At 43.0% G+C, this 12,881-nt stretch overlaps 2 protein-coding genes across 4 annotated transcripts; both read left to right on the top strand.

Moving 5' to 3' along the window:
• Positions 1-293: 293 nt before the first annotated feature.
• LOC119228008 (sex comb on midleg-like protein 4) lies at positions 294-5,646 on the top strand. Of its 3 annotated transcripts, XM_037487263.2 has the most exons (9): positions 294-491; positions 672-971; positions 1,324-1,560; positions 1,924-2,053; positions 2,189-2,389; positions 2,560-2,721; positions 2,806-3,030; positions 3,113-3,261; positions 3,363-5,646. In XM_037487263.2, exons 3-9 carry the CDS (start codon positions 1,330-1,332, stop codon positions 3,486-3,488), a joined length of 1,224 nt encoding a protein of 407 aa, XP_037343160.1. In that variant the 5' UTR covers positions 294-491; positions 672-971; positions 1,324-1,329; the 3' UTR covers positions 3,489-5,646. The 3 variants fall into 3 exon arrangements, with proteins under 3 accessions (XP_037343160.1, XP_037343159.1, XP_037343158.1); XM_037487262.2 differs by lacking the exon at positions 672-971; XM_037487261.2 differs by lacking the exons at positions 294-491; positions 672-971 and adding an exon at positions 1,003-1,153.
• Positions 5,647-7,366: 1,720 nt separating this feature from the next.
• vsnl1b (visinin-like 1b) lies at positions 7,367-12,828 on the top strand. The gene is made up of 4 exons (XM_037486522.2): positions 7,367-7,703; positions 9,525-9,691; positions 9,832-10,047; positions 11,125-12,828. The coding sequence occupies exons 2-4, from the start codon at positions 9,530-9,532 to the stop codon at positions 11,320-11,322; spliced, it is 576 nt and encodes a 191-aa protein (XP_037342419.1). The 5' UTR covers positions 7,367-7,703; positions 9,525-9,529; the 3' UTR covers positions 11,323-12,828.
• The last annotated feature ends 53 nt before the right edge of the window (positions 12,829-12,881 follow it).

A 12,881-nucleotide genomic window follows, 5' to 3' on the forward strand; every position in this document is an offset into this window, starting at 1 on the left:
TTATATGAAAAACATTATCAAAACAATTTCAGATTATTTTTGTCTTGAGTCTTGACATTTATGAAAAATATCTCATGTTTGTATTTAAATAAGAAACTCGGTCCTCAATCTAATTTTACCTCCACAGTACTGAGCAGACAAAAAAACATGGCAGACAACCCACAGGGTGTTACAGGGGCTTACAGCCTTGTTGCCATGACAACAGAAGAGCTCTTCTCTCTCTCCCTCCTCTCTCTCTCTCTCTCTCTCTCCAGTCTCTCTCTCTTTCTCTCTCTCTCTCTCTCTCTCTCTCTCCTAATTCTCGCATACAACCACACACAGACAACCACACATACACACACTCTGTCTATCTCTGTTGTGCACAGTCACACACTAAAACACACATACTATATGTACAGTTTTACAGTGGGATTTGCCTTGCTTGGATATCCGTGCTAAGGCAAAATATAGGAAACAAGGAGCGTAGGGACACTCGACATCTGTTTTGGATGGTGAGTGCCTGCTGACCGATTATTATTTGTTTACATGCTGCATCCTTTTGAAAAAATCTGCATAAAAAAATATACATTTTGGCAGTATCAACCAATGTTTGTACATTCTTGCTGCATGAGAGATATGCCTAATGTATATTTTCTAGCTGCCTCGTGTTTTTTTCTTCTTTTTTTTTTAAGATTAGGGTGGGAGCTGTCATCGTAATGGTAATTCATGGCTGGGTAGCCATGGTGAAGTCAATTTCCCCCTCCCTCTGCCACTGCTGAATGCATTAGTCTAATGAGATGTCTGCAGCCTGTGTACCGAGCAGCAGCAGCAGTTTGTTAACCAAAAAGGACACGAGGAAAAAGCCACATACAGAAACAGCAGAATGGCTTTGCCTTTATTGTTAGGGATTTAGCGTTAAAAAGTAATCTAGGCTCCTGGGATTTAAAACAAAAAGGGCTTGGCTCTTGGGCTTCCACAATAGAAGACAGCAGGTAATAGACACCCCCCTCCTCTCTCGGATTTATTAGTGTGTTATCAGTGGAGGATGGAGGTGCTGTTTCCTCCACTGCTCATGCATGGCTGCCTTTTGTGTTGTTTCCTTATTATGGTGCTCTGCTAGATGCTGCTCCTCTTACCGCATTGCACAGCTGAGTATTCTGCAGTCTTTCACTATGTAAATGTTGCTTTTATTCAGCTTCTGCGTCCTCTGTGTCGGCTTTAAAATGATGCTAATGCTGCTCTTTAATGTATAGTTGCTAAGCAGGAGGATTACTGTGGAAGGGAAGTGCATGTTTCTTTGCATTTCTATAGCTTGAGCTCAGTGGTTGTTTCCTTTGTCTCCAGCTCCAAATGAGTGTGCCTGCAGCAACGGCACAGAAATCAGACGTTAACAACAGTGGCATGCAATCAGCTGCAGTGGCTCCCTCCTTCCTCCCCAGCCAGTCGGGGAAGATACCAGGCAGGAAGAGAGGGAGACCCCCGCTCCGCAATGTCGCCAAGATGGATTTTCCAAACCGTTACCCGGAGTCGCTCCCTCCACTCAAAGTGCCAAAAAAGAGGGGGAGAAAGCCAGGATTCAAGGTCAGCCACAAGAGGGGGGGACTGGGGGATGAGCTATGGTGTTTGACTGTGTGAGTTTGTGTGTATGTGTGTGTGTGTGTCTGGATGCAGTGTGTTCAAAAATGCATGTGTACACAGAAAGAGACCGACACACCGGCTTCAATATCCTGACATTTTGTGGGGCGCCAGTGTAACAGAGAGAAACGTAACATATGTTTTAGGCTTTGATCTGCTATTATATGGGACTATTTCAGTCAAGAGGGGAAGTTGATGTTTAAACATACAATAGATAACCCACTTGCATGGCCTGATTATTCCACCACCCCCCTCCTTGCACAATTTACTAAATAAATGATATGGAATATGAAATATTCTTCTCTGTAGCTCAAACCCAGGATGGTGATGACACCGTTGGCTATTTCTCCACCCAGTAGCACCCCTGAGCCCGACATGAGCTCCATTCCTCAGGATGCCGCCACCATCCCCCACTCTGCCACGCCCCAGGTGCTTACAGGTAAAACCTCTAAACATCTTGTAAGCCGAATGAATCCAGTCTGGATTTGCTTCAAAGACACATCATCATTTAGGTATCTCTTCTCCATCCCTTCTCCGCCCAATGCTGTCTCCGCCTGTGTTCTCTCTCCATCAGTGTGTATTTACATCAACAAGCAGGCCAATATGGGCTCCAACCTGGACAGGAAGAAGATCCAGCAGCTCCCTGATCACTTCGGACCCGACAGGCCCTCTGTGGTGCTGCAGCAGGCTGTCCAAGGCTGCATCGACAGCGCCTTCCAGCAGAAAACAGTGTTCACTCTCCTCACACAGGGCTACGGGGGGGAAAAAATATCAGGTGTGGTGAAAAAAAAACCTGCCTCAGGTGTTGCTTTTTATTTGTTCAACAACCTTATTTCCTACCACTTTAACAGAGGTTTCACTACATAAGCATGCAGCGGTAAAGTAGCTGAATGACCGAATGACTGTAAACTGGGATTTTTGTTTCCCCCTGTTCTTCCTCTCCAGCCACATTCGACGGGAAGCAGCACCTTCTCAGCCTCCCTGTGGTGAACAGCATCGACTATGTGCTCCGTTTCCTGAAGAAGCTCTGCCGCAGCCTGCACTGTGAAAACCTCTTCAGCGATCAGCCCATTACCCAACACAGCCTGGGCTCCTACCAGTCAGATGGTAGTCCTAAATCACCTAACTCCAGGCTCTACTGTGATATGAACCGATCCCTTGAGTTCATTCTGCCTCTTATCTTTTCCCTAGCTGAAACATCTATGGCCGAGGACTACCATTTAGACCAGTCCGACGGCAAACGCTACTCCGTCGACCCGGGAGATTCGGCTTTCAGCTCCATAAGCTCGTCCTACTCGCCAAAGTCCTCCTACGGGTTCCGTTCGTCGCAGCAGTTCTCCAACGGATCGGCCTCCATGAGCATGTGCAGGCAGCCGTCCACCAGCCCGAGCACCTTCCCAGAGAGCAACAGGACAGGCGAGGCGTCATGGAAAGACAAAACAGACGTTCTTTGTTTTATTTCTCTGAGAACTTTTGTTCATTTGCTTCGTTCTTCCAGGCATTTATAATGCAGCTCCAGAGTCCCAAGAGTCCAAAGCTCCATCCAATAAGGACCCGACCACCTGGTGCGTCGACGACGTCGTCTGGTTCATCAGGGATGCGGACCCACAGTCTCTCGGGCCCCACTCAGACGTCTTTAGGAAACATGTATGTTTGTTTCGCATTGTGTTGTGTTGTTTCATTGCTGATTTAATGAACGTTGAAGTTGAATTCTCCTCGTCTGATCCCTTTTTTTCTTCTTCCCTCAGGAGATCGATGGGAATGCTTTGTTACTCCTAAAGAGCGACATGATCATGAAGTACCTCGGACTGAAGCTCGGGCCGGCCTTGAAGCTCTGCTACCACATCGACAAACTAAAGCAGAATAAGTTCTGAAAACCTTCACCTCTATATAACCATAAATATGAGAAAGGTCTTCAGGTCTATGAGTGAATGGGAAAAGAGAAGGGCCCTCAGAAGAAAGATGTATCAATCATATCTCTGCTGTAAAAGGATAAAGCAAAAAGGTTGCAGATGATTTGACTTTTTCTCAGAATGCGAGGTCAACAGTAACTGGTGCTGGAAAAATATGCTATTTATCTAAGAAAGTAACACAAAAAGTGACACATTCAGGTATCACCGCGTGGATATAACTTAATCTGTAGTCTTTTATGAAGATGTTTGTAACCAACACAAGCATTTACGTGGTTGTAATAAAAGTTGGAAACAGAGTTGAGTATAATTAGAGTGAAAATCAGCTTCTCCTCTTCCAACCAGCAGTTTAGGAAACATCCACCAGGTTGCTGTTGTTTGAGGTCATTTTGTATTTTTTTTCACAGCTAAAATGCTGACAAAATATGTTTAGCAAGTTTTTTACCCTAACTTATCAGTCCTAAAATCTGCAATAATCAGTTTATTTTACACTTGAGAGCAGCGAAAACGAGTTGTGAAAACATCACGTGTTTATATGGCTAACCCTTAGTCGATAGGTGCTTATCTACACAACAACAGTTATGCAGCAACTCTTTGACTGCTTTTTACAAGTGCTTCATGCCACTTGATGAATGTAAATCCAAATGCAACCCTTTGTTGGTTCTATTTTGGTCTTCACCATCTCCAGAGCAAACTATGTGGCTTATTAGTTGCTAAATGCTCCATAATGTCCACGTGTTGGTGGCGTTGTTTGTATCTGCTGTCTGGTGCTGTGGCGGTAGTGTGCTGGTCTTTACAGCTTTCTCGGAAAACAGATTAGTGGGAATGAACCAAAATGCTAAAAGTTGAGGCCAGACATTCAAGAAATAACCTGCTACTGAGGTCCGTAAAGCTGAGAGGAACTGCAGATTCATGTCTGTTTTACGTTCACTGTTACCTAATCATAATGGAGCCCCTTTGTTAAAGGTCGGAAAAACGGAGAGACTCTCAGAAACTATGAATTCTCAAATCTGGTTGGATAAAGGAGGGACATAAAGGAAACACCTGCAACCCTTCTCTCTTCCCAGTGGCTGGCAGACCTTTGTTCTCCAGACATCTTGGTACATTTTGCTGAAGATTTCCATGACGTAGTGTACTTCATGTAGTGATAATCACAAATTCACCCTCCTCTTCTCCTGCTTACTTTTGGTCAAGATTTTAAACTAAAAACAGGACATTTAGGAACACATCCTTCATACACACTAACATATTGTAATCGGTAAGAAGAAAGTGTCTCATAAACCTCCATATATATATATGTATGTTATTGTATATATACATATACATATATACACATATATAATATAATCTCACTATAGAATGTCATGTTTACCAAGCTGACAACATACTGAATCTATAACTGCGAGAAACATTGCATTAAATACAACATTGCTTTATAATTGAGGGGAAATGATTTGAACACTATTTTTTGATTACTGTGTAAAAAAAAGTAATATTCCCATTCAATTATTTTTCATTATAATTTTAATATAAAAAAAGCCCCATTAACCAAAGCAAAGCATATCCTTCCCACAGTAGAAAGACTAGCTCTCTTGGTAGTTGATATAGTGAAAAGTGAGAGCATTGTGAATGTTAAATATTTATGTTTCAATATGCAAGATTGTTACATGCCAATTATCTCCACAGGCTCTTCATGTATACTCAACGTTTTTTTAATGCATACGTTTCTATGTTGATACAGAAGCTATCCAGACACATGAAAAACATAGATGTTACACTGATTGAACCTAAACGGCAATGAAAATGGGTATATTACATAGTATTGCTTTTTGTATGCCACTTTTGGTGTATGGTATGCATCCTTTTTTAATCAATTAATCTTTTTAAGTGAATGCTGCTGAAGATATGACATGCAAGCCATGCCTAGTGAGATCAAGCTGAGGTGTTTTATTTTGAAAATCACTATGAATAAGAGTTTAGAGCACTGAGCGGATCAGTACTCTATGCTGGTGCTAAAGTTACCTATGTATTTAACTGTTTGCTTTTGTGTTTGTGAGATGTAAAGGAAATCATATGTGTATAATGTACTGTGAACATTAAATTAAGAAATCATATAATCACAGATTTGCGTGATACTTCTTTATGTCCGCCCAGGCGCCCACTTCACTCTTATTATTATAGTCCAACAGAATGCAGCTGAGATGGAGGTTGATTTCTTCTTTCATACCTACATTTAGATGGATCCAGAATTGGATTTGGGTCCACACGTCTGAGAATTATTTTGGCTGGGAGCCTCATCTGTGCTTCAGCTCATGATTTGACAAAGGTGACCTAAATCTGTGGGTCCCATACCGGTGTCCTCCAGGGGACCTTAACCGTCTCTCAAGGACTCCTCATGAATCAGGAACAGATTCACTTCTTTTCAGTTTTAGTTATGAGCACCACCAGCACCAACGTGAACGCATCATTTTGCACTTAACAGCAAACCTTTAGTGGCCTTTGGACAAATGCAGATCTATTTAGAGGCCTTCAACAAAGCATACTGAGAGTAATTAATTACACTCTGGATCCGAATAAATCTCTTATATTTAACTCACAGTTTAAATATTGTCAGTGTTAAACCTAAGTGTATAAAGGGAAAGTATGTTCATCAAATCTGTACATGTCATTTAGTGTGAATTGACTCCATCATCGTACGCACACCGACCGAAGCAAGACGCTGAGTCTCCGACATGAAAACAGTTGGACTTTGCTCTTGACCTCGTTTGTAACTTAACATTATTTGGGAAAAATATTTGAATATGGCAAACAGGGCAGCAATGAAAAAAGTTTGAAGGACCGTTTTCATATTGAGCAAGTGGCTGGGTACGCTTTAGTTACTCAAGCAGTGTTTTGGTTGTGAGCTGTTAGCATTGAGTTAGCTAACATTAGCTAATGCCAAAACACGGCTTGATAAGCAGCTCCATGTGATGTTAATCTCCATGTTCCCAGAACACACAGCATGACCTATTGCATTGTTTCCGTCTTTTTAGCACATACCCGGCTGGGATATGTGTCAGGTCTTCTGTTGAAGCCGCATCTCCTGCCTCCTGCATACAGGGCCAGAAAGAAAACGCCAAAACAATGATATAATATATCTAACATCTTATTATGCTACGTATATGAATCTGTTTCATTCAGGATGGAGCCAGCCTCACTACATTGCTGGAGAAAGTTGATGCCATTCTGCCTTTAATCATTGTGGACCAGCGAGGGGGGCTGCTTATAAGGGGCTGTTCATCATCACGAACAACATGCTTACACAATTGTTTGTACTGTTGACACACTGTATTTTGATGAACATTTGAATGCTTACTGTGCAGAGGATCAAAGTAATTAACATGTTATGATTATTGAGATCCAGTTTGTGTGAACTTGTTTGAACATTTAGTAAATTGTATTGACCTTTTAGACCTTTAGGATGGGATTATAGCCTCAACGTACAGGTTATTGTAGGGCGGTTAACTGTATGAATGGCATGTTAAAAATGTTATTGATCAACTGAACTAGCATGGACTCATAGTCCAAATCTTCTTCGTCACTTGAATTCATAACCCTTCACACAGTGAGGGGCCCCTGGTTGGTCACCCAGCCATGTTTTTTAGTAAATACATTAAACACATTTAATGACAGTATGACTGATATATTTCAACCATAGGATTTAATTACTCTTTATTTCAATGGATTCAATTCGTGATAAGGGGGATTATTTGATCAGGGGGCCGAAATCCCCTTAAACGTGTTTTACTTCCTGTTGATGAGATGTCAGACCGCTTAACCTCATCACGATGAAGGATCCGGTTATAACGTGACGGGATCCAGCTGAAGCCAAAAGCGAGCAGCAGAGCATCAGTGAACTTGTGAGCAGGCTGTGATGCACACGGGTGACGCCGCGCTGCTGTAGTCGCATAACCACAGACTGGCGTGGGATCGGTCCCTGCTGCGCCTCATCTGGAATAACGCCGGCAAAATCCACAATTTTCATTAGCTGGTGTTTGTCATTTAAGGAGGCGAGAGTGTCGACCACAATTTCCCTTCTGGCAGACGTTTCCAGCGGAAAGGGGGGGGGTTTCTGTACTTTTGCAGAAGCCGGAGCAGATTTATTCCCAGAGAGAATCACCCAATATTGGCTGCATTAAGGTAAGAAGGGATTTCCCGCCTATGTGTTAGATTTTCATTGTCATACATTGGGCAAAGGGCGAAGGCTTTGGGTTAATGTGTCGCGCACTGGGTTCCATATTTTCGTTGTGTTTGAATGAATTGAATCGAGCACAGACAGCTGGAACACGGGCACCTGCGCATCACTTATAAATAAAAGCCATTGCGTCTCGACTGGACCAGAAATAAAACAGGGAGGGATTATTTGGCGAATTACAAAAAAAATGACATCATGATTTGCGCAATTAATTGGCTTTTATGCGCTTCTGCAGCTCTGCGGTGACACGGAGGGAGCTGCCTTGCGTGTTAAAAATAGGTCTGTTTGGTTATGAAATTTTGACATGTCTTTCGTCCCGATGCGCGTGCACAGATGTCATTAGGAGCAGGACAGCGGGATCTAATCTGAAAGAAAAAAACCTCCCACTGCGTCGTTTCCATCGGAATGCAGCAGCAGCAGCAGCAGCGTCTCCTCTCTGCCGCCAAGGAGGCTGTTAGCTTTAATATAATTAAGACATATGTCATTCGCTTCGGCCTCTTTTTGGGCAGAACAAGTCACTCAAACCTGTGGCATGTGCGATGTGCTGCGGGCGTCGCTGTAAAACGCCGCAGTCGCACGATGGTTTTCTGCGCTCAACGCTCCGTGAAACCATTCCGTTTTGACATCTCCCAAGAAAAAATCTTCCTCCTCAAGGTCATTCACTGTAGCCCATTATACACGTTAAACCCCAAACCGGTTGCTATAAATACCAAACAGGCTCGTCGGGACTGGTTATGTGACACTCGGCGGGTGCACATTAAAGGCTGCGGGTTTGCGCACATTTCGGCTGCAGCGCACATTTCGGCTGTTTGTTGTGGAAGGCCCGAGCCAATGCGGTGCTGTCTGGTGGATGGGCCGTCCAGCCTGCTGCTGCTGCTGCTGCAGAGGTGTGTGGACCATATGTTGGTCTCAAGAAGAGGTGGATCCCACAAAATTACCCTCGCTCGATGAGCACATTTCATTCTGCTGTTTTATTTGATGAATTATGCATAAAGTAATTGACGCATTCTCGGCCACTTCATGCCACTTGCCACATCCTGAGTCAATATTTATTGAATGTGAAGGGGTGGTGTAGTGTGGTTGCTGAAGCTGTCATGATCATTTACTGTGTACACTCCAGTGTGGATAATCCCGGGTTGATTGGTCTCCGGATTGTCCACAACTGGCTTAAACACTATAACATATCCAGACCATTGGATTATAAAATACACTACAGAGGCAGATTACAGCAGGCCTATAGTTCTCCTGCACGCTGTCCTCCCCCAGGTGTGTGGATTTGCTGCAGCAGTGCCCCTCTTACAACCAAACGCAGGCTTTGTTGTCACTGTCGGGTTATAGAACAGCGTTTGCAGTGGAAACTTGATAGCGGCGATCGAACATGTAACAAACTGGATCAGCTCTGACAGTGATGATCCAGGTCAGCGCTTCACGGGCCACCGACCGGCAGAGGCATTTGTGTGTGTATGGGGGGGGGGGGGGACAGAAATAGAACAAGAGCACCAAGGAAATATTTGCTGCCTTCTCCACCCCCCACCCACAAAACATTCACACGCACACACACACACACACACACACACACACACACACACACACACACACACACACACACACACACACACACACACACACACACACACACACAGATTTACTCTGAGCTGAGCTGTGTTTGAAGTGGAAATAAAAAACTGTAGTTTTCTGTGCTGTCCGCCCGACTGCCATCGCTCAGGCATAAATAAATGCATTATTCACGTGTTCTTGCACCACAGGAACCATGGGAAAGCAGAATAGCAAGCTGACTCCCGAGGTGATGGAGGATCTGGTGAAGAACACAGAGTTTAATGAACACGAGCTGAAGCAGTGGTACAAAGGCTTCCTGAAGGACTGCCCCACCGGCAGGCTGAATCTGGACGAGTTCCAGCAGCTCTATGTCAAGGTTGGTGTGAGCCGCTGCTTCTCTCCTTCATCATACATGTAATTACGTCACGGCTGTTTCCCTTCATCAAACCGCTGCCACTAAGTCTTTTTAAAGCCCTGCTTAAATTATTCAACACACATCTCCTCCCACATTTGCAGTTCTTCCCTTATGGCGATGCATCAAAGTTCGCACAACACGCCTTCAGAACCTTTGATAAAAATGGAGACGGAACCATCGACTTCCGAGAGTTCATCTGCGCTCTGTCCATCACATCCCGCGGCAGCTTTGAGCAGAAACTCAACTGGGCCTTCAACATGTATGACCTGGACGGTGACGGCAAAATCACCAGAGTGGAGATGCTGGAGATAATCGAGGTGAGGGATTATGGAGACATTAAGCCCTCGCTCATCAGGGGACTGGCCACGTTTTCCCTTTTGTTTTCTGCTGCACCCCTCCGACGCTTTCAGTGCAAAGGCAGTGTCATAACGACAGAAGGGCAACTTGTATTGAATTACAGCGCGCTCCATCTGGAGACACAATCAGTGCAATAACACTGATACGCTGCATTGATACTGGAGTATGTTGACGATTTCTGTAGTAAAAACCGTGGTGTGTACTTCTAGTCAGTTTTTATAAGATAAACTCAAAAAGATAGAATAGATAACTTCATTGGCCCCATCTGTCATGTTCAACATGTTTTTATGAATGGATTAGATGTCATTCAACACTAGTAAATCTATTGTAGTGTTTAACGTTACAATTGTTATTTTTCTACAGTTGGTGTGAAAGTTAAAGGGGGTAAATTTGACATACATAGTACATCTTTTGTCTCCACATGGCTTTCAACATGGCGACAAATCTGATAGTGCTTACGTTATGGAGAACTGGATGGTGGGCGGTACGCCTCATCATGCAACGCCATTGGTCCTATCGACGTTCTCAGATGTAATAGCCACACACTAAAATATTGACATGTGCTAAACGCATGGCCAGTGCAGCTACGTCAACAAAGCGCAGAGACGCTGTGCTTCCAACACACACAGAGGTCGAGGGACTTTGTTCTCGGCTAATTCTCTGTATTTTTAACGTAGCACCTTTAAATGGCTTTCTCAAGCTGTCATTCATACCAGCAGCCAAACCTGGACATTTCAACCATTTATCTTTTATATATTCAGATATTTCAACTGAGTATTGTATTGCGTATTAATCAGAGTAAGCTATTATTAATACTAAAAAAAAATTCTTAACACAAATATGTGAAATCTAAAAATGTATCACAATTCAATTTAGAAATTCTATGTTTTAGTGATTGTTATTTAGCTGAGCTTGAACTTAAAAAGCTACACAGTACCCCTCATCACAGCTGAACAAATGACCCATGTAGGCTTTTCTGAATTACATAAGAACCAACACTACACTCTAATTTTTCCCTACGCCTTCCTCACCCACAGGCTATTTACAAAATGGTGGGCACTGTGATCATGATGAAGATGAACGAGGATGGTTTGACACCACAGCAGAGGGTGGACAAGATCTTCGGCAAAATGGATAAGAACAACGACGACCAGATCTCGTTGGACGAGTTCAAAGAGGCGGCAAAGAGCGACCCGTCCATCGTGCTCCTGCTGCAGTGTGACATGCAGAAGTGAGCCCTCTCCCCGTCGGTAGCCCACACGCTCCGGACAGCAGCACATGTTTTAATGTCTCATTAGGTTCTCTGCCATTTCCACAGGAAAAACAAAACAAAAAAAAACCTAACAACAATGCTTGGACGATTTTTCAATGAACTCGCTTCTTGTGGTTGTATGCATGAGAATGTCAAATGCTGAATAATTTTGAACATAGCTATAAGATATCATACATTTCTATTTCAAAACATGCCAATGTGATTTGTGCATAGTAACCCTATACGTTCTCATTTAACCGTAGCTTGTAAATCAGTGAAGCACTGCATTCAATTACGTTCCTGCATTTAGGATCCCCCAGTGTTCACTGCTGCTACTACTGTACGCTTTACATAATAGTAACAAAACAACTCCTATGATAATTGTAACTGTCTCTACTATCCAGACTTGTTGAGCTCTTGGAGAATAGAGAGGCTCCTGTTCATTCCAGATGTGTTGGAACCAAGAAGAGTAGGTTCTTTGCATGCATATATTACTTGTCAGAAAAATATAATCTCTTACCTTTTGCATCTTTAGGTGGTTATAAAAGAGAAACCCTATGGATTCATTTAGTATTGTTGCATGGGATGTACAGTGTGTGACCCATTGGACCATTAGTTCAACTCCAGTAATGTGGGAGCATGATTCCTTCCAATTGAGACACATTTTTGTGTGAAACTTTTTTTTTAAGATATTTGGATTGCAGTTGTGGGCTGATCTCCGAGGAAGAGCAATTAGCATCGTATTATGTTTTGCTTCAGTGACTTCTGGGATGAGCAGAAATACATCTAAGGAGCAGCTTTATTTTTATTATTCTATTGTACTGCTGCCGCTTATTCTAGAGAAAATAACAAAATTATAGCCTTCTTTAGGCACAGTACTCATGCATTATTCCCTAAAAAGATCAAAATTGACTTCTCATTCAGGCTACGCATTTGATTTAGGCTAAAAAAAAACTAAACTCAGTACATATCAACATGTTTACAGTAAGAAAGGACCGTGCAAAATGAGTACAGGTCTTGTTGCTAGGAGCTCTCTCTGGGCCTGGGACCCTGTGAGAGGGGCTCTACCTCCAATGCAGCAAAAAATAGGAAAAGGGAGGAAAAAAGTCTCTCATATGTTTACTGGACACACTGCATTCCTACTTATACAACTTTTTTGTAAGGAGAAACTTTTTATTGAAAAGTCTCATCTTCTATTCCGTTTGCAACACCATTAAAGATGCAGGACCCTCAAGAGAGGCGCTTGATGCAGCTTTTGAAAGAGCGTTTCAGGGTAACTCGGCAACCGGATGACGATGTTGGTTCACGTTATTGCAGAAATTCTCTTTCAACAGTTTTACTTCAACATTTCTAGGCTATGCAAGCGTGGACCAAGTGTCTGCTTGTAGTCCACTTACAGTTGTGCAGGTTGCAGAAGCTTTTCACTGTTCTGTCTCTAACATAACTGAAACACTCACGTTATTAAAGTCTATATTATTTATACATTTCAGTCCGGTCACTATGTCAGATTCTTTGTCTCGTAAATGTTTATATCAAATATGG

This window comes from Pungitius pungitius, chromosome 14 (assembly GCF_949316345.1).
Source record: "Pungitius pungitius chromosome 14, fPunPun2.1, whole genome shotgun sequence".
NCBI classification, from domain to species: Eukaryota; Metazoa; Chordata; class Actinopteri; order Perciformes; family Gasterosteidae; genus Pungitius; species Pungitius pungitius.